This window comes from Sparus aurata, chromosome 6 (genome assembly GCF_900880675.1).
Source record: "Sparus aurata chromosome 6, fSpaAur1.1, whole genome shotgun sequence".
Lineage (NCBI taxonomy): Eukaryota > Metazoa > Chordata > Actinopteri > Spariformes > Sparidae > Sparus > Sparus aurata.
Window position 1 is genome coordinate 15,075,422 of NC_044192.1, and position 27,911 is coordinate 15,103,332.

The 27,911-nt window shown below is 40.9% G+C and overlaps 1 protein-coding gene across 2 annotated transcripts in view; it reads left to right on the forward strand.

The window, feature by feature from the left end:
• Window positions 1-27,911, forward strand: part of kif5ab (kinesin family member 5A, b) — a 76,847-nt gene extending 48,936 nt beyond the window's left edge. The window contains exons 18-29 of one of the 2 annotated variants that reach the window (XM_030420315.1): window positions 1,838-1,902; window positions 3,869-3,978; window positions 6,315-6,416; window positions 6,941-7,001; window positions 7,122-7,193; window positions 8,421-8,525; window positions 11,742-11,958; window positions 15,661-15,964; window positions 16,925-16,989; window positions 20,592-20,619; window positions 21,043-21,155; window positions 23,070-27,911. In XM_030420315.1, coding sequence (XP_030276175.1) covers window positions 1,838-1,902; window positions 3,869-3,978; window positions 6,315-6,416; window positions 6,941-7,001; window positions 7,122-7,193; window positions 8,421-8,525; window positions 11,742-11,958; window positions 15,661-15,964; window positions 16,925-16,989; window positions 20,592-20,619; window positions 21,043-21,142 — 1,229 coding nt within the window. In that variant the 3' untranslated portion in view covers window positions 21,143-21,155; window positions 23,070-27,911. The remainder of the gene's footprint in view (window positions 1-1,837; window positions 1,903-3,868; window positions 3,979-6,314; window positions 6,417-6,940; window positions 7,002-7,121; window positions 7,194-8,420; window positions 8,526-11,741; window positions 11,959-15,660; window positions 15,965-16,924; window positions 16,990-20,591; window positions 20,620-21,042; window positions 21,156-23,069) is intronic. The other variant, XM_030420316.1, reaches the window with a different exon arrangement.

Here is a 27,911-nt window from a genome sequence, read left to right on the forward strand (position 1 = left end):
ATGAAGTTGCGAGATGAAAAGTGAAGCAGTCACCAGTTATTACACTCTCTTCCTGAGGGGAGCATTGAATGTCTGCTTTTATTTCATCTAAAAGTTGTTGAGATATTTCAGTCTGGACCAAAGTGTTGGACCCGCTGACCGACAGTGCCATCCATACAGCTTAGACCAGACCTATTCTACTGGTGGCCCACGGGTCGAATGCATTCCTATAAAGACTTTAATGTAAAAGTCGGGCCCCTTGTATAAAAGTAGCTGAAGAGGCCCGCTCTAGAAGATCGTAGCAACTGATGTATTATCTCATCGTGCTGCTGAAAAGTACTTTGAATTTCTGGAAATACACAGTCAGGTTGACCATGCAGCACATTTGTAACAGTACATGAATCAAGCATTTTGGCTGAAATCTAGTGATCTAACACAACCCGAGGTTCATGGATCAATAATGCATAAACACGGTCAGGGCAGTACATATAAAATGTACAGGTTCTGTATTTGTAATAAAAGTCTTCGCCCCAGGCTCAGGTTGAGATATTTTACCTACGTGATCGAAATGACAAACCAGGAGCAGAGAATTTAACATTTATGCAATCGCCAAGGTGAAGGAGGGGAAAACATCAATATGGTCAGGCGAGCAAAACAACAGATTTATAGTTGATAAATCTGGCAAAACACAAGGCTGCAAGAGCAAATCCAATCAACACGTTCAAACAGTCGTCAAAAAAAAATCTTTGTCCAATAAATGCAAAAATACTGCGGGTCACGAGCAGAAAATTAGTCCAACTGAAGCCCTTGTTTCAGAAAAATAAATAATGATGTTCTGAGTGCTGTGTGACATTATTATACCCCGAGCAGTTAAGGACAATAGTTAGATTGCATCATAAATCCTGCTTAATTGCAGACTTGAGATGTCAAAGTCAAACATAAGGTTAATGTTCTGACAGTCACACAAAATCATGCCTAGAATAAGAATAAATATATAAACGAAAACCAGCCTGTCACTGAATTTCACCTCCACCAAACCCAAATTGAGAGGAACGGCCTCCTCACTTCAAACTATTTTATTGGCTTCAGTGAAAGTTTCAGTCCGTGCCAGAGGCCTTTCTATCCTGTCAAGAAAAAGAAAAACAACAGTAAACACAGATGAACAGCTTGGGCTCTTAAATATTTCACAGCAGCAGCACAAATAGATTAATGGTACTTTTTAAATTTGTGCGAGGTCCAGCAAACTGCAGATACTCCCAGGACACTGACACAATTCATAAGTCAGGCCAAAGGCAATGTAAGTCATTCTTTCCTGAGGAGTCCCGCTGAACTGCATTAAATAAACGGTGGATTTAAAGGTGGGTAAATCAATTGCGGCCGCACTCCACACCCAAGCTAGGCGGTCTTCGAGTCATTACAGAAGTAGATAAATACAAAGCGCTGCAGGTCGTGTCGATCACACAGTCTTGTTTGAAGGGGAGAGCTCTGTAATTTCATCATCAGACACGAGGGCCGGCAGTGTGTTAAAAACAGATCAGACCAGCGTGACACAATAGCTGCCACTTTCAATAATAGACATTATTACACCCAAGGCACGACTTATATCGCGCTGACCTCACTGTCAACATCGAGCGGCAGTGCTGCTGTGCTGTCAAAGTCAGGTCACTGTCACCTCGTTCTACATCAGTGTGTTTATACTCTTTTGTCTGCCTGATTTTCTTCTTCCGCTCCTCTTTTCTCTCTCTGTCGTGGATTCTGTCACTGTTACTCACGTTCTGTCTTTTCTACTAAATCTGTGTGTGTGTGTGTGTGTGTGTGTGTGTGTGTGTGTGTGTGTGTGTGTGTGTGTGTGTTTCAGAGAGCATGTCAAAGGTGACTGCAGGGGAGAATCACACGTCTGTCCAGGATTCCTGTGTTATTAAGGTAACAATGGCTACAGTGAGAGCAACTTAGTATACGGACTTTTTATCACATGACATCAGCACTGAGCTGCCCTTAGGTTTGTGTGTGTGTGTGTGTGTGTGTGTGTGTGTGTGTGTGTGGTTGTGATATATTTGTAGGTGTGACTGCAACGAGTGTGATCATGCATGCAAGTCTTTCTGCATATAAACCAGCACTGCAGCAAACTTATTATTTTTTTAATTATGATTTATCGATTTAAGGAATAGAGATTTGTGGAAATACCCTCATTTCACATTTTCTTGAGAGTAAATGATAAACACTCTCATGTCTGTATGATATATATGTGAAGCTTGAATTAGCAGCAACTTAGCTTAGGTTAGCATAGAAACCTGAAACTGCGAGCCTGACTCTGTCAAAAGGTAACAACGATGTAATCTGAAAATTACAGTCTGCTGTTTTACATTGAGTTCATCTGGATACAGCAAAGTTTCTATGAAAGCTGCTCAGTTGTGCATGAGGTCAAAATAGTTTTATAGTAATAGTGCTTCCATTTAGCTTCTGCATTGTGTGTCTCATAGGGTTATAACAGGGTCCATAACAAGCGTGAACACTAGAGACTTACACCAACCAAGTGGCCAATTTTCTGGTCAAGCCCTCCTTCTGATAGTGAAGTGAGTCATTTTTCTGGGTTTGTGATGCTCAAAAAAAAAGGGAAATTGTGTTTTTGGGCCCCCAGTGAGTCACAAGACGTTGTAAGCGCACGGTTTGCCCACTATGTCAAATTGGCCTCAGAGCGCTGAACTCTTCCTGGGGGCTCACTGTTTATTACCGGGAGGGGGGGATTAACTTCCTGGAGTTTCCACCAGTTTCCTAGCAACTGGTGCCAGCTTAGAAACTGTATGACATATAACAACCCTTAAAATGGAATTACACCTTTTTTATGCAATGATTTTTGTATGGATTAAGCAAGCAAGATATAAAATGTTAATGAGTGAGCTTCAGAGGGGCTGGTAGGCAGTTTCTTGACTGTTTATGCCAAAGTAAACTAATTGGCTGCTGGCCCTTTCTAGATATTATTATACAGACATGAGTGTGGTATCATTTTTTTCATCTAGCTCTTGGCAAGAATGCAAATAAGTGTATTTCACAAAACTTTTTGTTGTTGTTGTTGGTTATCACTTCAAATGTCTTATGGTAAATAAAAATCCAAAGTTAGTCAATTTACATTTAATAAAAGCAGCAAATGATCATATTTGAGATGCTGAAAACTGCAAATGTTTTGCTTTATTTCTCTTGGATAAATTACTTTCGAGGAGTTGTTGCAGCACAAACTGCACTCATTTGCTATTAGGCATCTGTTACCTCCACTTTCCCATCACACACAGTGCACGCAGCATACTAAAGACGGCAGCTTCATTATAGTTTGCACAGAGGTCTGGGGAAAACAAGCATACTGGAATACTGCCAGGCCTGGGGTTGACTGTGTGTCAGATATGTTGTGGTAATTAGATGAAACACAACTTTCTTTAGGAAAGAATACAGATAAAGCACAAAATTATGTGGAATATTAACAGTGTTTGAAGTATGTTTTGGAGGTCTGGAGGTCGGGGGGGGGGGGCTGAGGATGTTGCATCCTTTGCCCAGCTGATAAACCAGCCTCACAGTAAACATGCAGCACAGTTTTATGTACAGCTGCAAGTATTTGTTTTTAACTGCCTGTATTTGTTCACACGTTCACAAGTGTATTTTTGCATCTCAGCATGTGCATATGTCCCACTTTGTCCTCTGCAGTCTGCTGTGTCTACTGTATGAGCTAAATGCCCACGAGGCCCTCTATGTCCACATGTGCACCGATGTGTGTAATCGTACCCTCCCTTGTTATTTAGTCATTTTGTTTCCCCTTTGTTGCCCCCTCTTGCTACCTTCTCTTGCCTCTCGCTCATTATACATGTATGTCTGTCACCCCCTCTTGTTGCCCGTACCTCAGAGGGCTCTGGAGCAGCAGATGGAGTCGCACCGTGAGGCGCACAGCAAACAGCTTGGCCGCCTGCGAGACGAGATCAATGAGAAGCAGAAGATCATCGACGACTTGACTGAGTCAGTGCTTCATTGTGATTCTTCCCTTTCTCTAACACACTAACTAAGTCCGAGTTTCTTGATCAGGAGTCCACTCTTAACTGATGTAGAAGTACAAACAGAAGGGTACAGTTGTATTTTAAAGCAATGCACCAAAGTATGAAAAAGATGTCATGGAAAAGATGTCCGTGCGCTCAAATCTGAAATTCAATTATCCCCTTAGAAGAAGTGTGGATACATGGTCTCAGTCGTTGAATTCTCTAAAAAGCTTAAGCCCTGCTCTGGCTGCAAGAGGGTCTGCAATCAGTAAGTGTGTTTGGCTGACATGGTGGCGAATCTCCAGCGCGGGAGGATTTTCAGAGTCAAGATGCTCTTAAGCCCTGGCCCGAGGAGCCACTGGGCTAGTTTGGGTTCCTATAAAAGACGCACTCCTCGGGGGCCTCGTTTTGAAGATTTTCTGTGCCAGGCATGACTGTCTTGAAGCAGAGAGCAGCTTGAGGGACTAAAGTACACATCCCAGCTGGTCTGGGAGTGTCTGGTAACACCCAGGGAGCAGCTGCAGAGAATTATGAATGAAAAGACATTTGGGGCTGCTCTGCTTGTCCTGCTGGCGTAGCCTGATTTGGATAAGGAGCTTTAAAAATGGATGGATGGATGTCAGTGAGGTAGAAAACATCTGAAATCGGAGCACAGTGGCCCTCCTCTGATTGTTGAAGCGGAGCAGGAAAAGTGGGTGCATGTCATAAATGTTCTGCCAAGAATCAAAGACATCAAAATCTCTAAAATGGTTTAAATTTAAGGAGCAGGAGCAGCTCGGTGGTAGTAGAAGTGTGCAGCTTTTTGCCAAATTCTGCTCGTATGTGCACCTTAATGGGACACTTTCATGCTTCAGTTTCACCTTGAGCCACTCAGCTACCCCTGTCATCAGCCAAAATACCTGTCTTACTAGTGCGGCTCTTAAATAAATCTCTACTATGCATGCAGAGATGGTGCCTCTTCATCATTTTTGCTACCGGCACTTTAAAAGTCTGTGCACGCCACTGGCTGAGCTGGCGCTTTGGACCTTGTAGTCAGGGGGAAAAAACATTATTCTGCTCATGTGACAGTGAGGTGATTATCGGGCTACTCTAAGGAAAAACAAACCAAAAAACCCCTGTCACTATACAACATTTAATCCTGTTAAATGGCATTTTTCTAACCCTGCTGTCCTGTAACATCTCGTTTTCAATCAGGAGAGACAAGCGTATGCTGTGAAGATAATATTTATCCCAGCAGATGATATGTGATAATTGGGTCTTATTAGAAAGTCCTTGGTGCTTAGACTCCGTCTGCCCAGCAAGGAAAATCAACCTATGGATTCCAGACAGTCGTGGTGGCTGATGACTCATCCAAGACTGATAGGCCGATGAAATGATGAATCTGGTGAATCTTTGAAGACTGGGTGGAGATGGGGAGGTAGATCGGGTGTGTGCAAATCGGCAGCATGAATGATCTTAAGGCACAGAGAGAATCTTTTTTTTTTTTTTAAAGTATGCAGAAAGACGTTTGGCAAAAAAAGCAGGTGAATTGCAGTGCTATCGGATGTGACCAGCTGATGTACGCATTAATGGTGGCAGACACAGAGGCAGGCAGGAAGACATAATAAAAAGTGAGCTTGACTGATGAGCTGAAGTCCAAAATCCAAAAAGCAAACAACAAAAAGGCAGGCAAGGGAGGGTCAAGGGAAAAAAATAACGAGAAATACAAAACTGAAGACGAATCAGAAGCCATGGAGAACAAAGCAGGAACACGAAGGACACACGAGGACCGGGGGAACAGGCACAGACAGAGATGCAGACGAACCAACAAAGAGTAAGGGGAACGACGGGAGGTAGAAAATAAAACATGACACACCAGGATTTAATCTGCTGAATAAAACAGGAAACAAGTAACCAGAAAAAAGAAATCATTACACTTGTTTAGTCTAAATGTCAAAAAAATGTCAGAAATGCTAATTCAAGTCCAAGGTCTTCTAAATTGCTTCTTTGGTCCAACCAACAGTCCAAAACCTGGGAAACTGGGATGAGCAAATGTTTGAGACTTTTGCTTGAAAAATGACTGAGACACTAAACTGATTTTCAGAGTAGTTGGCCTTTGATTTTCTTTCGATCAACTAATTGATTAATTGACTAATTGTTGCAACTGTAACAGACTCTGAGTAACAGAAGTTGAATCAATATTAAGGTCATGGGAGTTTAAAAAGTCACCTTCAAGCTGACCAGATTGTATTCATTGTTTTACATACTTATTGAACTCTTTGACTTGAAAAACAAAGTGTTTATTTCAGTGAGAATATTTTGAACCTGTTTTCGTTTCAGTTGTAACCAGAAGCAGCAGCTCGAGTTGGAGCAACTCCACTGTGACTATGAGTGTCTCAGGAGCCAAGAGCATCACAAGAGCCGGCAGCTGGAGGAACTGACGTGAGTCTCTTGTTTTACTGTCCTGGCCGGCTTTCAAACACTTCACCATATGGAGGCCTGAAGGCGAGCTGCCTCTTTTGATTCACGTCTCCCATTCGTCTCTGTCATTTTTCTTCCTTTTGTCTATATATTTTCCCCTCGCTCTACGCGTCTGACTGTCGTTTTACTTACAGCATGTGTGTCTCTCTCTCTGTGTGGAGTATACACTTATACATTTAGAGGCTAAAATTACCTCAGTGTTAACCCTTTAAACCCCCCCTCTTTCTCTCCTGGTCTCTTTGTATGCAAATCTTTCATTTCCATGATGGAGTTTTGGGATAAGGTAGCAGCTGTCTGCTAATAGGCTCTTTTTTGGACTGACCTTTGCAGCGAATTGCATCAGATTGGCAGATGGGTAACAGCCCACGAGTGGGGCAGCCGGCCCATGTTGCGTTTGTTCTTTTTCATGAATTATTCTTGCATGAATGTGTTATCTCAGTTTAGATTTTATGTCTGCCTGCCTGACTTTATTGATGTATCCATAGATTTCTCCACGAGCGGCACGAACAGTCAAAACAGGACCTCAAAGGGCTGGAGGAGACTGTTGTAAGTCATCATTTTCTTTCACGATTCAATTGTCTCCCTCAGAGGCCACTGATCCACTAAATACTGTGGAACCGCTGTAACTGCACCATTTTCTCTCTCCGTCTCTCCTCTTCACTGAAGGCTCGTGAGCTGCACACCCTGCACAACCTCCGCAAGCTTTTTGTTCAAGACCTCACGACTCGAGTCAGAAAAGTAAGATGGACGCGAAATGCACTTTCTTAGCCAGATTGCGTGGAAATAGTGTTTGTGATGACAATGTCTTTTAAAACGCTTTGTATTCTTGGTATATCATTAATTTGTTAGGTAATAGGTAATTTTAGGTGTTTATTAACAGTGTTTTGTGTTAACAAGACTGCAAATGTTGACGATAGCATCATAAACAAGGTTCAAGGTAATTTATTAGTTTATATACAAATATACATATCAAACTTGTGCATCTTTTGAATCTGCATTGAGGAAAATATAAACAGCAGCAACAAGATGGTGATGATAATATGTTCAACAACTTCACATCAAATGTTCGACATCTGGGGAAACTGTCCATGCACTTCGACTGTGAGCACCAAGCATCAGTGTTATAAACACAGAGTCCGCCTCTCCTCGTCCCGTTGTGGTCTGGTGCTCTGTAGCCTGGATCAGCTGCAACAGCTTCTTCTGAGATGTTGTGGTCTCTGACAACAGCCTCTGATTTCCTGTTGCTTTTCCAGTCTCAAACATGTTTATAGTTAGACTACAAGGCATTTATAAGCATGTCTAAGTAACTTATCCTAAACCTAACCTATAAATAAACATTCAGTCACTATCTACTCACCCCCATGCTGATGGAAAGTCTGATTAAATTCCATAGTCTTATAACAACCAATTAAATAAAACAAATAAAATGCCTTCATACAGTTCGTCTGGCATAATCCAAACCTCTGGAAGCCCCTAGATCCCAATTTGATTTGAAAAGACATTACTTACACCCTGTCAAGATGGCGCACCCACTTCAGACGGAGTGCAAAGGAAGGTTTTTAGATTGGCAGCTAAAGTGGGAAAATTTGGCTTTAAAAAGGGTATAAATGATCAATTGATTTGGGATGTTGGGGCTTCCGGAGACTTGGGTTACACTGGAAGAGCAGTATGGAACCATTTCACATTTTATCTTCAGTTGTGTTTTTGTGTTTCACGTGTGAAGCTCCAGAAAAGTTTTGCGGACGACACAAAACAATATCTGTACTGAGCTTAGCCTTTAAGCAGTCTATGAACTATAATCAAGCACCTATAAATGTCTTACAATCCAACAATAAACATGTTTATGATGTTAGTATTAACACTGTATTTACTGTATGTATTCCTAATGACTAATGGTGACTACCAAGACCTTAATATGATGCGTTACCAAGTTTTCTAAAAGGCCTCTTCTGTTTCTCTCGACAGCATGCAGGGATGGAGCCTGATGATAGCGGGGGATATATCACCCAGAAACAGAAGATTTCCTTTCTTGAAAACAACCTGGAGCAGCTTACAAAGGTTCACAAACAGGTAACAGTAAGCGGCAGCTGATATAAATTGTAGAGAAGGAAACAGCATTTTTTTTTTTAAATTAAGATAAATAATCTGGTTTTCTCTGGGTCTGGAAGCCTGATTCTCACTGCGTCGTGGCGCCGCAGGAATGTCTTTGCCTGGTAGAATATGAGAGGAGGACAAAGAGAGCAATCCAAATTAAAATACAGAGCGTGTGCGCTGTTTGTCACTGCTCTCCTATGGGCAAAAGTAACACTAGCGCCATCAATCATCTCACTAGAGCAACTTCACATTAAAGTCTCCTTGAAAACAGAGCAGCCGGAGGTGTTAAACCCCTCTGGCACCAGGGAATGGAAGAAACACATAAAACACATTCGATGAACACAAATGAATCCATCGTGCATGTGTGCACAAACGCGCTGAGTCTTTTCCCTCTCTCCGCTTGACAAACAAGCTCTCAGAAGCGACCTTGTGTTCAAAACGATTGGACATAAAACACACACACTCGTCACATCTTTCTTTAATACTCCTAAATGGACTGAAGCAGTGGACTAAGTGTTGATGTGCTGAATGTTCTGCAGACTGGCACAAATACTCCGGCTGGCAGATTGGTGAGAGCTGCACTGCAGCAGTATGTCAGGCAGAAAAACCAATCCTAAAGTGGCTGCTGCTGGGATTCTCAATCCCATCCACCACCTGCTGATACTGTGGGAATGGAAGATGAAAGTCATGGTCATAAATCAGCAAACTCCCAATGATAAGGCTCCCAAAGACAGGCAGTGGACAGTGCACCGGGACTATGTATGAGTTCCTCATTCCCTGTACAGATGTCGTAATGTCTTCCTGTCAATCCATCCATCTGCGAGCGCGCACACACACACACACACACACACACACACACGCACACACACACACACACACACACACACACAGCTGTCGTGAGTTCCCTTATAACATCACTTACCTCCTGTGGGAGAGCCATCCTCCATTTATTGTTTTTCTTTCAGAATTACTCTGCACCAAACAGTAAACTACAGCTGCCAAGCCTCCGATGGTTTCTATTGTTATTCCCACAATCCTTTGCCTGCTTTGCTTTGTGAGATAACTTCACCCTGTTTGCTAAACCCTCAGGTCTACTCAGTATCTCTGCAGGGTGTGGATTAGTTTGCATGATCACGTAGCTGCAGAGTCTCAGTGTTTAAGCTGCTCGGTCATTGGATTTTTCACGTTTACCTTCCCCACTTAAAGGAAACATGCTGTGTGCAGCAGTTTTCTTTTATCTCTGGGCGGAGCTGGCATGTATCTGCCAGTGTCTGGGTTCCCTCTGGACGTTCTGGCTTAGTCTCAGGGTCCAGCTACATGCAGGTTTCGGTTAAATGGCGACTCAAATTGTGTGAATATGAGCAGAAAGGGTTGACTGTCTCCTTGCTCAGCCTGTGATGAACTGGCGACCTGTCCGTACGCCCTGCATCTGGAACACTGTCAGCTAGGATTGGCTTCAGCCCCCTTGGACCCTCAACAGGCTAAGCGGTTAAAGATAACAGATGGATGAAAATCTCTGCATTGATTTTGCCTCATGAGTATATCTATCACCAAGATTATCATCTCGAAGCAGCTATCGTCGTGATTTACATTATGTGCCATGGGGCTGACTATTTTAAACTGATGTCACTGCGCCTAAGCTGCTTTTCAGTGCTTTGCAGAGATGGAACTATTATGTGATCAGTGATAAAACTCAAGATTTGTAAGAGGTGTTTTGCGGGTTAAAGCTGCTGTAAGTTAAAGATGTTTTATTAAAATTAGTGTTAAATATTCTGACAGTAATCACTGCAACAGTGTTTGGTCAGTAACCTGTGTCTCTCCTTCCCCTGCTCACGTAGCAGTTTGCCCAGATGCACAGAGTGCAGGATCCTCCTGTTTGCTGCTTTGTCTGGTGATTACAGCTCTGTGTTCATGTGGAGAAGTAGGCAGGAGGGAGAGGGTTGCCAAGTACAGAACGGACAGGAAGTCAGCCAAAACATCACTTACAACAGCTTTTAATGTCAATAAAGTAACATGTATCAAAAGAAGGGAATCACTTCATTAGTTCAGGTCAAGGGCACCATTCAATTGGTTTTTATGAGAAGATGCAGCACTGAAATTGATATAAGTGTGTGGTTGGTTTGCTGGTTTGTTGGTTTGTTATGCTGACTTGGTGGTCCTGCAGAGAAACTCGGGCTATTTAATGGAAGTGGGAAAGTTAACAAGGCCACCGGGGGACAAAATTAGGGGACAAAACCCCCTTTACACCTGCGGTCCTCACCAACTGTCCACTACCAGTGTATGTTTTCCACTCTCCGGCCTTAGGGGGCAGTAATGAGCTCATTTTGGCTTTGCACGAGGAAACCTTTCAGTACAATGTTCAGATGTTCGATTACTGACAATAACCAGCTGCATCTTTTGGTTTTAAAAGACAAAAAGACTTCAAGAATGAATACTAACTTGTTGGTCTCAAATCCAACTCCAGTTCACATTAAGAGTCCACGAATAGTTAATCAATAACAGTTACCTTCGTTTGATTTAGTTTGATAGCTTAAACACCAAATCTTGCGAAATGCTGGAGCAACTGTTACAAAACTTTAGCTTTACATTGTACAGATGTAAGTGAAGGACACCGTGTATGGATGATGAGCATTACTGTGCTGGCACCCACTGGTGTACACTAGTTGTAAAAACTGCTCTATGTAGCTTTTTCAGGGGGGTAAACCTTCAATTTGTGGTAGTCAGGCTTGTTTCCTGGACACAAAAGACAGTATAGGTCGTCTTTTCCCATCAGATCACACTTGACTCTTCTCCGTTCCACCTCACTGCACCTATTTGGCTCTAACTGACAGACAATGTTCCAGTTCAAACCAACAGGGTTAGTGGCCACTTTCCTACTCCCATTGTTCACTGTACTCAGTGTTGTTTCACTTTTCTGGGCAGGAAAAGAAAACACAATGGTAAAAAAGGGAAACAACATACCGAGGTCTTAAAAATGGTATCTGTAGCAATATAAAGGGATTCAAGTTCCTCATAAACTGTACTGTGTAAGGTTTTCCCTGACAGAAAAAATATAAATGTCTAGAGAAAATATAATATATATATAACTATTTTTATATACTGCTTCTCATCAATGTCCCTTTTATATAGGAGGTTATATCACAAGGTCACTGACATGTTCAGTGTGTGTGTGTGTGTGTGTGTGTGTGACAGCTGGTACGTGACAATGCAGATCTTCGCTGCGAGCTTCCAAAGCTGGAGAAACGTCTTCGATCTACAGCTGAGCGAGTTAAGGCGCTGGAGGGTGCCCTGAAGGAGGCGAAGGAGGGAGCCATGAAGGACCGCCACCGCTACCAGCAGGAAGTGGAGCGCATCAAAGATGTGATGAGGACTCGCAATCCGTTCCGCCGGCCCCATGCTGCACAGATAGGTAACACATGCACCTCGCTCACAGATTCGGCTTGTTTCTAAAAAACAAGTGAGCTGCCACCAGCGGCGATCTACAAGCTGCATTACATGGCTGCACGTGTCATTTGAACAAGAGCTGCGTAATCGGATAAAGTGCTGGAAACAAAGCAGGGTCCAGTAATCTGTAGGTAGGCAGTGATCCATTGCATCCATCCATTAGCATTTGATCTGTGGGTTTTAACATGCAATATCCCAGTGTTTTTTATTACATCCATGTTAAGGACATTGATTGCTTTCTCATAATTCAGTGCACAATCAAATCATATGCACAACTGTTGTCTACAAGCCCCTCCCGTCTGATTTTTATATAATGTTTTTTTCTATTAAACAGTCTCAAAACAGTCAATGCAGTCACTTCAGTAATTTAATGTGCAGCACAACACCTGCAAAAAGCCCCAATTCATTTCTCCAAATTAGGTAAATTCATGAACCAGTGAATCTTAATTTATCTTCTTCGTTTACTAAACAAAGGACAGTACATGTCTCAGAAAAATTTGCTGACATGAGTCTGCTGAAATTCAGTTTATTTTATTACATGTAAATGTAGCTATCACATTTCTCAGCCAACTAAAACATGTCCGTCAAAATTAAGTCACTGACCCCCAGTTTAAACAGTGTATCTCTCCAGAATATAAACAATAAGGTCGCAGCAACGTTAGAGGGAAAATCTTGAATAAAGAAAACTGTCTCAACATACTTAAGATTCATGTAAAAGGCTCTTAGGAATGAACTGATTGTGAAATTCTAGGCTGATACCAAGAGCGGTGTTTAAAATAACAATGTGTTCCTGATAGCCGATGCCAATAGTGATGGAGAAGAATTTTCATTAGAAAAGAATTAGAGACCTTCTTGCGATGGGATTACCCAGTCCATCAAAATGACTACATTATTATATAAGATCACAGCAATCTTCGACCTTTGCTTCTCTCAACTGGGTGAAAACAGTACTAACTGCACTAAAGTGGACAGGAATGATTGGAACTGGGATACAATGATCTGCAGCTTATAACAAAGGTGGGTCAGGGTTGTAATGTAGGGTGCAAATGTCATCCTTTCCTATTTCCTACCTCCTTAGTTACAGCACTTTTGCAGACACAAAAACTGAAAACATTACCAGCCTGACGAAACCACAGCTGCTAATAACTAGTTTCAAAGTCACTCAGCACTGTACAATTTTGCTTATAATCTTTTTTTTATAACTGCTTCAATAGCCTCTTTTTCCTGCTATTCAACTACCTATTTAATTATAAGAATTTTTCAGTACAAAGCCTTGTACAAGCATATGGCAGGGATGACACGAGCCAACAGCTCCTGAATGTGTCAGCACAGCAGTGGTGTCACATATCAGACGGAGCACAACAAGGCGAATATACAGCCAATATATTGGTGCATAGGAGCTTTTGTTGAAATTAAAACCATGTAAAATGTAAATCCTCTCCATCATTTCACAGTTAAGACCACACATGTTAACACTCTCGTCTGTCCGGCCACACCATTTCATCTGCTTCCTGGCCAACGTTTGATGCTGCATTTCACCGTGACAAAAATGGTGCAGCCGTCTCTTTCTCTTACGTCTCTGCAGTGTGATTTGCTCACAGGAAACATCCATGGTTGGATTTGTTTTTCCCTCATGCTTAATCATCTTTCATCTCCTTCCCTCCTGTTACCAGAACAGCACATATCACTACACCTCCTCCTCATGCATGGCCGAGCTGTGAGACAGGTTTCCAGCCTTAATCTTATTCCTTATTCAAGAGCTAAAAATACCAAAGACCGTTTCATCACTGTGGAAAACATAGACGTGTTTGAGGGCAACATATGTTTGATACCATCAGTTGTGGCTATATTTATAAACAGAAGAAAAAGCTTAACATTATGAAACATATACAGTGAATAAATAGCCAACATATATATATATGTACTCTGACTGATGATTGGCATGAATATTTCTCATGTACGGATTTACAAAATGAGCTCACTCTTCTGAGAGAAATACATTTTATTAGAAAAGCAGTGTAATCCATTTTCATCACCGAGACTCACTTCATCACTGTGTCAAAAGGAGATAATTGCACTTAGACATTCATATTCTGTGTGAAAGAAATGGAAGCTGTGCCGCTGTGAGAGAATGAGCTATTGATTCAGAAGGGCCCCTAGAATAATGATTTTCATTTGAGGATCAACCCAAAGCACCAGAGAATAACTGGGATGTTGTTGTGTATAATAAAGTCCGTCCAGATATCACGTTCAGTCGCCCCCTTTTTGTAATTAAAATAATATGGTCTTGATTGCATTGTTTTAAGTAGGAAAAAAATGTCTTTGGGGAAGTAATAGAACTGTTCCTTGTCATCTCAGCTGTCTGGAGAGGTGAGCCTGAGTCTGTGTTTTGATTGACAGCGGCTGACATGCTGCCAGAGTGCCAGTGTTGTGCTGTAGGGGACGAGACACGAAGTAAACAAACTTGCATTGTAGCCTGCGTGTTATAGGCAGACAGTGTGTTGTGAGTCACCAGCATATTAATCATAGTTTCTCAAAGTGCAGCTCCGTGGGGCCGGTCGCAGCCCTCAGGAACATTTTCTTGACATGAAATGCCTGCGTTGTAGACAGTGTTAACTTTCAGTCCTCAGTATACAAGCATACCCACAAACATCTGTCTGTCGGTTGCATAGCAACTAGTGGCACCTTACTAGTGTTTTTGGAATTACATTTCTTCACGAGTACTACTGCTGTTAGCCAAACTTAGTGTTTTCGGTGTACAACTTGGCAGATTAATGTGGAAGTGAAATGGAAAAGCCATAATGAAACAATCAGCATTGTTAAAGAGGCTCTGCGGAAACCTCTGTGTTGTACTGGAGGCTGGGCGTTTTTTTTATTTTAGCAGATTCCATTTAACTAACCATAGATGCTGTTGAACTGACACAAGTTACTCGAAAACGGGTATAAGTCACACGACCTTTGGAATGTCCAGAGTCCTCCATGACTTATTTTTCACGTCACGTTACAATCCGCTCACATAGGGCCAAGAAGAAGGAGGTGAATGCGTGTAAATCGCTGCAAATTGTGATAAAAAGCCTTTTTAAGGAGAAAGGGACCTTTCAGGAAAAAAGGATCAATGCAAAACAATCTATCACAAATTCTACGTCATGCTCGTGGGATTACCTGAGCAGCCCGAAATCATATATTATATTTCCAGTGAGTGTTTGTTTCGGTTGGTCAACAAGCCATGGTGCAGGACAAGTTGTGTGTTTATGTTAGTAAATTGATCCACATTTGGGCTGCAGAACTTTTCCCAGGGATGAGGAACCTTTAGAGGAGCTCTGTGTGTTTCCACCACAGGGTCCGAGTTATCAAATAAAGCTGGGGTTTTGTAAGACTGGAGAAACCAGCTAGAGCAAGCTAAAAGTATCCAACCGAAAAATCCCATAGGCCTCTCTTCACTGCTACTGCCCTGATACAAACTTTAAAAAAATATGGTTTCTGATTTTTTTAAGGAGGAGAACAGAGGACAAGTCATTTACAGAGCAGCTGTGTGCGTTGTAGTCATAGTAAAATTCAGTTATTTTGTACTAAAGTCAGTTAAGCAATTGGGGGCAAAATGTATTTTTGTCTTTTCTGGATGAATACATCAGTCAATAGATCAATACTGTTCCTGTCTCACTTTCAGCCAAGCCCATCCGTCCCGGCCACTACCCGATGTGCTCTCCCACCAACCCCTTCTTCATCCGAGGCTTCAGCGATCACCCCGTTGCCTTCTGCAAAGCCAGTTTCCACAACAGCAACAGCCAGGAAGCTGCTGCTCCCGCTGCTCCTGCTGCTCCTACTCCTGCATCTCCTGCCGCTCCTGATGCTCCTGCAACACCAGAGAGTGAGCCCCGGCTACCCGAGACCGACTCCAACCAGAACAGCCCCACCAAACACCACGACTCCAAAAGCACCGACTCACACGACAACAACACTCCGGACAACATGTGAGTAAAACCCAGTTACATCATCGAGTAGTTGACTACAGGTGATATTGTAATAGTTTGGACTACTCTTAGCTCAACATCCACTTATTTACTTTTCTGATGCTTTCAACCACCTATCGAGTCTGACAAACTATTCTTAACTCAAGGTCCACTTACTAGCTTCTTCTGGTGCTTTTACCCACAGCAAACTTCATTAACCTCCAAGGAGTAGTATTTAATCTTAACTCAAGGTCTTATTAGCTTTTTCCTTTTTTTTCAGATGTTTTCAACCATATCTTCCATTCTTGATCCCCGAGATGGTAGTATGATGAGCAACTTTTAACCAAACATCCACCTACTAGCTTTTTCTCGTGCTTTCTTCCAAATCTCATTTTCTAAACCTTAAAGTAGTAGTATAAGAATATAATATATAATATTTCATCTACATCTCAAATTATTTACCTAAAAGAAATCATGACTCAAGGTCCAATTACCAGCTCTTTCTGGTGCTTTTTTACCCACATCTCAAATTCTTGACTTTTGGAAATAATAGTTTCACAAAAAATAATCATGACTCAAGGTCCAGTTGCTCGCTTTTGCTGGAGGCTTCAACTGACTGCAGTAGTCACGATCAGAACCTGCCCATGACCACTTTAAAAGGCAGTTCAGTGCAGTTAAGTGGATTTCCGAGGTCAATAAGAAAGTTTCATGCGCAGAGCAAATTTGTCTTTTACTTTAACTGTACGAAAGCTTAAACAGCCAAGCATTTTAAAGTTCAGTGTGCCTGATCAAGCATTGTGTTTTAAGCATTGATTTATTATTTTGTGGCTGTGAGCCTCCGGGTACAATAACCCTTTGCATTTGGTTTACCGCTATTTTATTTTGTTTTGTTTAACTCACTGTCGGCTTAAAGATCGAGATTTAAAAAACACAAATCCCACAGGTACATTTACATAAAACATCTCTCTCTGCCGTTCACAGGCTTCCAGCTGAAGCGCCGAGCCAAGCAGCCATGAACACTGCAGAGATGCTCGATTCAGAAAATGGTGAGCCCTGCTCTGACGCCGCCTGTTAAAATAACGAGAAATATTATGATCTAGATCAGCGGGGTTAAATTCACTTCTCATTATCACCGTTTTTTTTAGTGGCTGCCATTTTGCAATCATGGCAGCCATTGCGTTTGAATGTTGTTTTATGTACCCTTACAGAGGGGTGGCTGTTAAACCAGTTTGGAGTGATTGACCCGCTGCTATGATAACAATTTTGCCGGCTGTTTCCTTTTAGTTTTTTCTTCTTCTTGTAATGGGTTCGTAGTCAGCAGTCTTAACCGTAATACTGAGGCACTGATGAGCGAGGAGGAACATTTCAGCATAGGTCAACAGTCTGTGGATAAAGTGTCCATATATTTATGATTCATCAATCATTTTTAAAAAATCACAGTGGGAATTCCCTTAGTTATTACTGGATAATGCAGCTACTCAAGTCTTTGTGCATCTCCGTGTTTGTGTGTGGGAGCGTGTGTCTGCTCCCATCAGCAGCAGAGCCTGGAGGAGATAGATTACGCTTGCAGTCCCATTACTCAGCCAGGCAGATAGCCAGCCGGACAGGCACACCTCAGCCTGTGACCAAGTGATGACAGTTGTAGAGTTGTGTAACAACACCACACCTCTTCGATTCTCCAGGAGTATCAATACAAGTCTGAAAAGGTGTTAGAGGCAATATATCAGTTTGCTGTGACAGCACCTGCCTTTTATTAAATATCACTGATGCTGTGCAGTGAACCTTTTACAGAATTCAATCCAGCTGGTTCCCCATGATGCAGTTGCAGAAGGGAAAAACACTGATATTAGCCATTTTTTGGCAATGAAAATACTCTAAACACTCAATACTGACAGCAGTTCAAATGGGATATGTAAATACTTGATGGTTCATGTGCAAAAACAGTTATCTCTGTTTTAAATGTATTTTCCGAAATAATGATACTGTTTTTTTTTTTATTGTGATCTGAAATATCAGTCAAACTGATGTTTAAGTTTTTTTTTTACTGAGATATCAATTATTAGTTTTTTTCTATCCATGTTGTCAAAGGATTATCAGTCAAACTGATATTTGTTTTTTTCATTTTAAGAATGTTTTTAATCTACCGATGAGTTAGACCAGTTAGAAAGTCAGAAAGAGTGCTAGAGGCAATATATCAATCTGCTTTGATGCCATCTGCCTTTTATTAAATATCACTGATGTGGTGCAGTGCAGGTTTATTTTCAAACAATGAGGGAGAAACACTGATGCAGTATTTGTCTCTTTTTTGGTATAAAAATGGTCAAAATACTCAATACTGACAGCAGTTTCGATGAGATTTGAGATTGATTTACAAAAACACCTACCTCTGTTTTGATTTATTTGACTAAATATTTGTTTTTACTGTACATTCCAGGAAATATCAAATCATGATGCTGAGTTTTCATTTTTTTTTTAGCGGTGTCAAGGGAAATACATAAAACTGCTGATGGTTTATGAATGTTAAAGGAGACCTATTGTGCTTTTTCCTCTTTTTCCTTTTCTTCATTGTTTTCCATTTGTTCTGCTGCATGTAAAAAATCGTGAAAGTTCAAAGGTCAAAGTCCGCACCCACAGAAGCTCCTCTCTCCCACACTAAACACTGTTCCTGAAACGCCTCGTCCATAGTCCTGCTTTTAATTCAGTGACTTTGTGACATCACATTACGTCGCCCTATCACACATTTACATAAGTAATGCCTTGCAGCTAGTTTGGCACGTGAGAAATGATTGAGCACAGCTCCTCTGTTGTTGTTCGTGTTGTTGAATCAGGCGTGTGTGAGCTGACAAATCAGAACAGACTGGGTATTTTGGAGGGGGGGTCTTTAAAGAGACAGGAGCTAAAAACAGAGTGTTTCAGACAGAGGTGGCAGGGCTGCACTACTGGACAGTGTGAGGAAAGTGTGAGTAACTCAAAATAAAATTATGAACCATAAAATGAGCATAATATGTCTCCTTTAAGAATTGATTTGATCTGTCTCTGCAAATTAGCTCTTCATTTGCACTGTTGAAAATGGAATAAGTTAGATTTATTTAATTCCATTTGATTTTGTTTCCAATGTTTTATTTAGTACTTTCCCCCCAAAACATATGGCATTTTGGAATGAAAGTACTTGTACACTAATATATTCTGAACTCAAACTTGGTGGAAAATGTTTCTTCTGGTGCGTCACTACTACTTTTCACCCGGGGATATAATTCTACTCAGTGTCATGAATTTCAATAAGAGCTTATGGCGAAGTGTGAATCTGAAAGCCAAGAAGCTCTGCGAAGCTCGCATGTACCCCAAACGTTTGACTTTTTCCATCGTTTCAGTCTGTTGAGGTGAAGCCTTGACAGCTCCTGTTAGGATAAGATTTTTTTGACTAACTGTCACAGCCGTTTCTTTTAAAAGAGATGTAATTGAACAGCCTCATAATCCAGTCAAACATGAGGTCAGTGATTGTAGCCATCTCATCAAGCTGAGGTAAAATTGAATCATGAATCCGTGAATCACAAAAAAAGATAGACGCACAAAGTCAAATGCTGGACAAACAGCTGAAACTTCTTGATGTGCCTGTGTGTCAATATGTTGTGTTGCACAAAAGCGTGGATATTTTGTGAGTTAAATACTTATCAGAGTAGTTTAGGAAAAGCATCGACCTATTAGACTTGTAGTAATACTGGAGCTGCTAGGAATATTAGGACTTTGACATCAGCACTGAAATATCTGGAACATGAGTTAGTTATGAGCACTTAATGTGACTCCATAGAATGTGATTTTGATCCAGGAACTACAAAAAAAGCCATCTGTAAGGTCCCTTTTGTCCATGTAAGGGGCCGTTCTGCAGTACTAAAGGTCTACCTGTAAGAACAATTGCCCTTGTTCTTTATGATAGGAAGCTCTCTGAGTGGGAGGACTTACTTTTAAAGCTTCTTATCTGTATTATTCACTCTATTGGACGTACTGTAATAGATAGAGATAAAACCTGTCCGCGTCAGAAAAATGGCTGTTCAAACACTGTTTGTTCAAACAGTATAAAATCATCCATGTTTACATTTACCTGACAAGCAACCTCCTGCATGCATTCAAATAAAAACCTCTCCAGAATAACAACAGCATTTGTTTAAACGGCGTGAAATTACCTGTGTATATGTGTAGACGCATATTTTTCTCTACCGCTGTGAACTCTCTTCAGGAGGAGGTGTTGGTGGTTATAAAGGGTGCAGAGTTGTTTTCTTTTTAACCATAGTCGCCATCTTTTTCTAAGCTTAATCGACCGTAGTTTAACCCTGATCCGACGACCACAAACTCGATCTTTCCCTTAACCGAGTAGATTTGGATGAAGATAAAATGCACGTATGGATCATTTTAAAATGCACAGACAAACACCCTGTTCAGCCATTTACGTTTAAGGACCTGGTGTGTGAGAACCGACACATTATGCAGCTGCTTGTTCCAAAGCCATCTATCTCCAATGGCTTTGTGCTGTTTCAGTTAAACCCATATATGTCTGTGACAAACCCACTTCTCCCCTAATTGACACGTCACCAACCCCACTGTGTGCACTGTGCACCTGCCTGCCTCCTCATGCACCTCTTTCTGTCCACAGGAAACACCACAGATATCAATGACAACAGGTAAGAGCGGCACACTGTCTTTGCTTAATGCACAACACCTGCTGCTGTTTGCTGGCTTAGTAGAAAAACCTCTAACAACAGCTGAAATCAGTGTCTGAAATATTTACTTTTAATAGCTGTCATGTTCAGAATTAATGGCAGAGTTCCAAGTCATTAACTAAATGCCTTTAGTGTGTTTGATGATTGTCAGTTATGGACAAATGGTATGTTAAAGAAATTGGCTCTGCCGCATGCACTGATCCCCGCTGTGTTTTAAGAACAATTACTCTAACGTCACTGATTTGCTTTCCCTCACTGCTGCGTCTCTCTGCTCCACCGCTGCCCCCTTGTTGCTGTGACTGCCACTGCTGCTGCTGCTGCTGCTGCTGGGGATGAATCTGGTGACGGTGCTGTGGCCGCCTTTAACGCTGGTGTGATTGGTAGCATGTGTCTGAATGTGAATTCTGTGTCCAGAACTGACGTATGTGACAATCAGGACCCAGCCAAACTCTACAGCCTGCAGCCGGAGGCTTCAGCCAGCTAATAGTCCTGAGCAGGTGAGAGCACAGAGAAACACAGCAGCTCTGCAGCCAATTTGTTTCACAACACGGGCTCATGAATCATGGATGAAAATTAAGTCATTAAAAGTGCAAATCTCACAAGTAACCAAGCAACCAAATGCTTACAAACATACCCACAATAGGTTTGACACACACAGAAGAATTCACCTGATCTGTTCTGTGAGTAATGTGTATTACAGAAATCATAAAGAATAGACTCCCTGAAAAAACAGAGGTGACATGAGCAGCTAGCAGCAATCAACTGCTAATTTTCAGTTGATGTGCATTAAGGGTAATCTGAACAGTTCCAATCAAATTAAACATTGTGCCTTTGAGCAGAGTCTCACTTCATTCAACTGTGATTTTGAAGGTTTTTCCAGTTAGAAATGCTTTTAAAATGCACTTCAACACTACAGCAAGTACTCATTTATTCTCTTGAAAATATTTTTAAGAGGAGTGGTAACATGGAATGTCAGTGATCATATACAATTGATACCAAACCAGGTTAAAGTTCTATATTATTCATAAGGGGGCTGCTCCTTATCTGAATCGAGGATCCTCCCTTGAGGCAAATACTGATTTGTGATTCTGGGCCACATGAATAAGATTAGCTTGATACATGAATTTACATTATTTACATTCATTTACCATTAAGAACCTTTTGCCACAGCCTCATTTCACACAAGTACAATGTACAATCACGGCTAACATAATGATCACAAATGAAGGCAGCGTTGTGTCTCACATGTAATTGTGGTTTGCAAATTGCAGAGACATTTGCAGGTCCTGCAGGGCTCTTGCATCGGGCGCATGCATACCATTTGTTTTGATTACTGATACGTGTCAAGATTAACAGGAGTGGGAATAGAATAGCTTGCATGTTGAAGCGGGTCCCTGGGCATTATATAAAATGGACCTGCTAATCATTGCCAACATTACCAAATGAAATGCAGCAGGAACATTGAAGCAGGATTTATTGATGGAGTAATAGAGACGTTTATTTCATTTGTACACCTTGTGTTTATAGTATAGTCCACTTTGCAGCAATTAAGTTATCCATTATGAGAGTAGAGTAGATGTATTGGGTTGGGAGCAGATGCTGTCTTTTGAAATGTCACTATGACTTTAGAGATCACGGGGTCTCAGCTCTTGGGTGCTATGTCGAGTTTACAGCAGAAATCCTGCCATCTGCCAGCATGAAGGGACTGACTCTTTTTTTTTCTCTCTTTGGGCATCCCGTACTAAAAATACTGACAAAAACAGCCAACAAACAGCCGTTGTCTCAGATCATCAGGGTAAAAGATTAAACAATCTAAAAACATTGCTTGGGGAAAGACCCAGGAGAAAAAGGTGGATTAAATAATCACCGGCTCTGTTTCTTTTTAATTTTATCCCACTGCTTTTGCTGTGACAGGGTTTGTTCGGTTACCTTTTTTCAACAGGGACACAGAGCTGGTGCAGAAATTTGATTTAAAACTACTTCAGGTAAAACTAGTAATGTGTAAACTCTATAAAACAGTAAACCTGCAGACTGAGGACTATAAAACATAAGATTATAAGATTAACTCTCACTTTTCAAGCTCTATAAACTGGCGTGAAGTTTTCCGCAGAGTAAATATACGTTTTGCACGGTGCCGGTGAATTTTACATCCTATGAAGTCTAAATCTGGCCCAGGAGCGCTCCATGCAGTTTCCAAAGAAAAGTAAGTCTCAGTGAAGACACCAGAAATAAAATGAGTCGCGACATGTTCCTCCTGGCAATGTTAGCATGACTCACTGGCTGAGATGCCTTCTTTCCTGCCATCTTTCGCTCCCTCCGTGTTTCTCTCAAATGGATCTGACTGTCGATCTTACTTTCTGTTTCTCTCTCTCTCTCTCTCTCTCTCTCTCTTTCTCCCTCTCTCTCTCCAGGCAGACGTTTTTTCTGAGGCCACCTCTGTAAAATCTGCATGCAGCTGATCTCTGTCCTCCCAGCTTAGCTTTCCTCTCCCATCCTCACCTGCTGTAAACAGACTTCTATCTCTCCCTTGTCCCCCTTTTTCCTCCCCCTGCTTGCTCCTCTTCAATCCCCTTCTCCTTCCTGTGCAATGATGTGGGATGTATGTGGGTATCACTAGGATCCATGGCAAGCACTGCATCTCAAATTCCTGGTCTGGCAGCTTACACCCCTATTGCTGCACACACTCCCCCATGATCTGGAAAAAAAAAAAAACCCAAAGGGACCACAAATAAAGGCGGAGAAGAGAAGGTGCAGTGCTGTCAGTAACCACTAGGGTGTGCTGTTTGTCTCAATGAGAGAATCACAGTGGACAAAAAAACAGTACATTCAATCTTTAACATTGTTGTTATCGTTAAACATGTGTATGGATCTGTAAAAAGTGAAACAACATGAAAAACATGTGAACCTCAAGCCCACTTTACTAATATTTATACATTTGACTGTGCATGTCAATTTTTGAATGTTGGTCTTCAGCTTTTCTCTGAAAATAAACAGAAGAGGAAGAGAGCGAGGGAGGCAACATTATCAGAAAAAGTCTCAGTCTGAACACCGGTGCAGGAGAAGCACTGTAGGTCAACGTAAATGGGAAATTGAGTCTTAAAAATGTGCTGTGTTTACGGGATGATACGGCTTTCTTCACAGTTTTTGTTATTGATATCAAGTCTCATGAAAAGATCAAAACCAACAACACGTGCCTCTGTCTCAGTATGATGCTGGAGCTGGCCTGACTCAGAAATTTCTGGACACTGCAATCTTTGGCAAACTTTTCTAAAACCGGAGTAAACAGTGCATTTATTGGGACTATTTTCAGCCGTGAATAAATACACTTTTTTTCTGCTCTGGTTAGTTTTTAGGATGGTGTATTCATGGTGATGAGGAATAATCTCAACCAATGCAGCAGTGTGACTCAGAGATGGGTTTCTGGAAACAATGGAAGCAGCTGGCACAGAGGAAATAGCCGCTTGCAGTCGGGGTTAATTTGGGCCTTGTCATGTAATTAAAAAACTATGCTAAGAGATACTACCCCGTTTTGTTGCAATCAGCAGGCACACTGCTTCTGCGTCCTCTGCTGTCTGTCTGACACACTCATCCACACACGCAGGGGAAAGGGACGATGTGATGCATTCAAGCGCACCTCGTAAACTCAGCAATCCATCCATGAATGGCCACAAAGGTTGTTTAAAACGGGAAAGTTTTTTTTTTTTTTTCTGTTATCATTAGTTGAATACATACGACTACATCTGTCATTATTTTTTCTTGTTCTTTCACTACTGATATGTGAACATGAGTCATTGTGACTTGGACTTGAGTAGACTCAGGTCCTAAGAGTTTTAAGAACCTGCTCAACTTGACTTGCTTGACACTTGTACCAAATGACTTTGGAGTTGCATGTCTGTAAAATCATAAAAATATCACATTTATCCCAGTGGCAGATTTTATTATCTTATTTATGTTAAAAAGAATCTTATTAAATTGTTATTAACAAACTCAACCATATTCTTTTTCAAAATTCCACATGATGAAGCCCAGTTGGACCCCTGCTTGTAATATTTCTTTATAAGATCAGTTCATTGTTGGTTTTTGTCTTTTCATGGAAATTGTTTACATAAGAAAAATACAGCTGGTCATCAGACTTCTCCTTTTATTAAGTAAGCAACATTCAGACTTATTATAAAAGGAATTTTTAGAAACTGTGCCAGTAGTCATAGTAACCATATAGTCCATGATGATTTGATTCATGTGGGCTGCTGTTGCCACGTACAGTAGGTAAACCAACACACACACTTAATTAAACTACACATACGCACAGCTGCTGAAGTCGAACCTGGCGGAGCCTTAATTTAGACACATTTGACCTTTTTTACTATAATCAAAGAAAGTTAAATTAAGTTTGTATGTGCAGTACAGAATCCAACTCCTCAAGAACCTCCAATGTGCAACAGTTTTGTATTTTGGTACCCTTGGAGGATATATTTCAGATATTAGTTTAAGTAGAAGAATACACCATATAACCCTTATATCGCACCTCGAGCAAGTTTTAGATGACACTTTTCATGAAAAAAGAATCTTAAATCTTCAGATGGCTCTGACTGTGGCAATGTCTCACCGAGAGCCGGAAGAACCATTGTGCTAAAAGAGGAAGTTGGTCAGAGGACTGTTCAAAATAAAAAACTCAAATATTCAGTGGTTAACATCAGTCGCCACATGTCTGACTTTTGCTACGCTGCACTGGTTTTAACTGGTCTGATGAGCAACTTCGTCTGAACCATGAAGTCAAGTCTAAAACAAATGAATCCCGATTGTTTGGAAAAAAAGAAATTCTGACTTTCTCGTAGTAGAGAGGCTTTAAAGCTGTAGATCTTCCCTCCAAAAGCTGCCTGTCAGGGATCGTCTGTGAGATATTCAGTCATTGTCATGTCAACCAGAAGCATGGCAGTGAAAAAAGAAAAAAAAAGAATTGTGTAGCAACTATTTTTATACTGCTAGTTCTACTTTAAAAAATATATATTATTATTATAATTTGCTATATTTTAAATGTTATTTGTCTGCTATTTATTATTAATTTACAGCAGTTGTTGAATGTGAATCGTTTTCATTTATATTGATGTATAAATGTATCATGTTGACATTGTTTCTCACACTGCAGAATGATTTGGATTTAATTTGTCAGTGAATGAAAATGCTGTTGCTGTTTCCAACATGAATTTGTTCAGAAGATGACATATCTTACAGCTCTGTATGAACCACCTGAGATTGAAACCAAAGCCCTTATTGTAGTGAGTCATTGCTCTACGTAAGTCTATATAAGCTCTGGTGGAGACATAAACCAAGGGTTACTGTAGGTTATCAGCAGCTGATACAGCCCTGTCTTATCCCCCTGACAAACACTCAGATATAGTGACTCATCGGCCAATGAGGTGTTTAACTTTTAAACCCAAAGTACAGATATATTACATATACTGCATTACTTGGGTACACTCTGAGCAGATAAGTTGATTGACTGTCTACACACAGTGATGGCCTGTCGCTCCTCGCCGCCCATCCGCCGCTCTCTCTGTCGACCTCCTGATCAGACAGTCAGGATGTGAGAGTAAAGGGTGTCAGTGGAGGGACTGGATGTGTGTCTGTATGTGCAGTTGTGTGTGTTTTATGAAGGGACAGGAGCTGCATCTTCTTAGCAGCCCCTCACTCTTTGACTCTCTGCGCTCAGTTCAACAAAACAGAGCAGTAACACTTCAGATTACAGCTTGCTGTTTACATTATATATACATATGGAGTACCAATAAAATACTTTACTTGATTGGCATTTGTGTTTAAATTACAATTTAAGTACTTTTTTAATGAGCTTGTACAATTCCAGAGTACAAACAACAGACCAACTGGATCAGCGTATACAGTGTGTAGCTATGTCCGAATAAGGAGCCAAACTCCATCTAACACTTATACTCATAAAGACTTAAAAGAAGACTTCATAGTGTACACACCTAAAAATACAGCTCACCACATTAGATATTATACTGTATGTCATCCAATAAAACTTATATTGTATATATCGTCACCTGTGACAGTACATTTGCACAATTGTTATGTATTTCACCCTAGAAGGGTTTAATGTGGACCACATTTTAGGATCCAGTAGAAAAGTTCTTCATTATTTTATCATAATTCTTATAGCAGACACATAATTATCTCATGGCTACAACATATATAGCACAGCAACTGAAAAAGACATCAGCTAATGTTAGCATTCAACCACTTCCATGCTAAGGCTGCTGTTTGATAGTGTGACAGTATACAGATGAAAAAGCTTAGACTCATTCTGAAATATTAATGCACGTCTTGGACACATTCATTTAAGCCTGACTGGATGTGTCCAAATGGTAATACTAACCAGGAAGTGGTCAAATGCTAATGTTAGCTAATGGGTTTCTCAATATGATATGTTGTTTACTTTGAAATATGACCCGATGTCCGTCCAAAGCTTCACTATCCATCATCTTTTCGGTTGCTGATCAATCGGGAAGTGGTGAAATGAGTATCTTATTGATACACCATATATACTAATTATAATGTTATTAGCTGAGCTGTAATCTAAAGCCTCACCAACAGACCCTCCCTTTTGATCATATTGAGGGCTATCAGAAATACATGAAGCACTTTATCACATTATTTTCCTAAAACATTCCCCTGTCTGTTCCTCTTCACAAGTCTTTACAGTAAATACTGCATTCAGTTTGAAATCCTCTAAAAGGTAAAAAAAAAGGCCATTGAACTTCACATTATCACTGAAGTTGAGTGTGTTTAGACAACCTATAGAAACCATGAGTTGAATGTGAATGGCCTTTGTTATCAATCTGCGGTTAATCAGGAAACCACGAGGGAAAACAAACGTCTCCCGAGGTGCACTATGGTTGTATACCGACGGATGATTGAGCGTAGAACTTATTTTCTGTCTTTTTGTTCTGTCCGTCTGACATTAAGCGTTACAAATCTGAAAATATCCTGGCAAGGTAAATCATATGTGATACTGTAGCCTAAATATGCAGAAATAAAACTATGACACGAATGGAAAGGTGGAATGGAAAAAAAAAACAGAGGCAAAATGTGTGTGTTTGTTTGTACTTTTGTGTGTTGGCTGGTTTGTTTATAGCGTGTGACTTAGTGCATGCAGTACTCTCTTCTGTAGCTGCTGAGAAACAGTACTGTTATCTCATGAAACTCCTTCCAATAAAGATGATCCTGTGTACAAATCA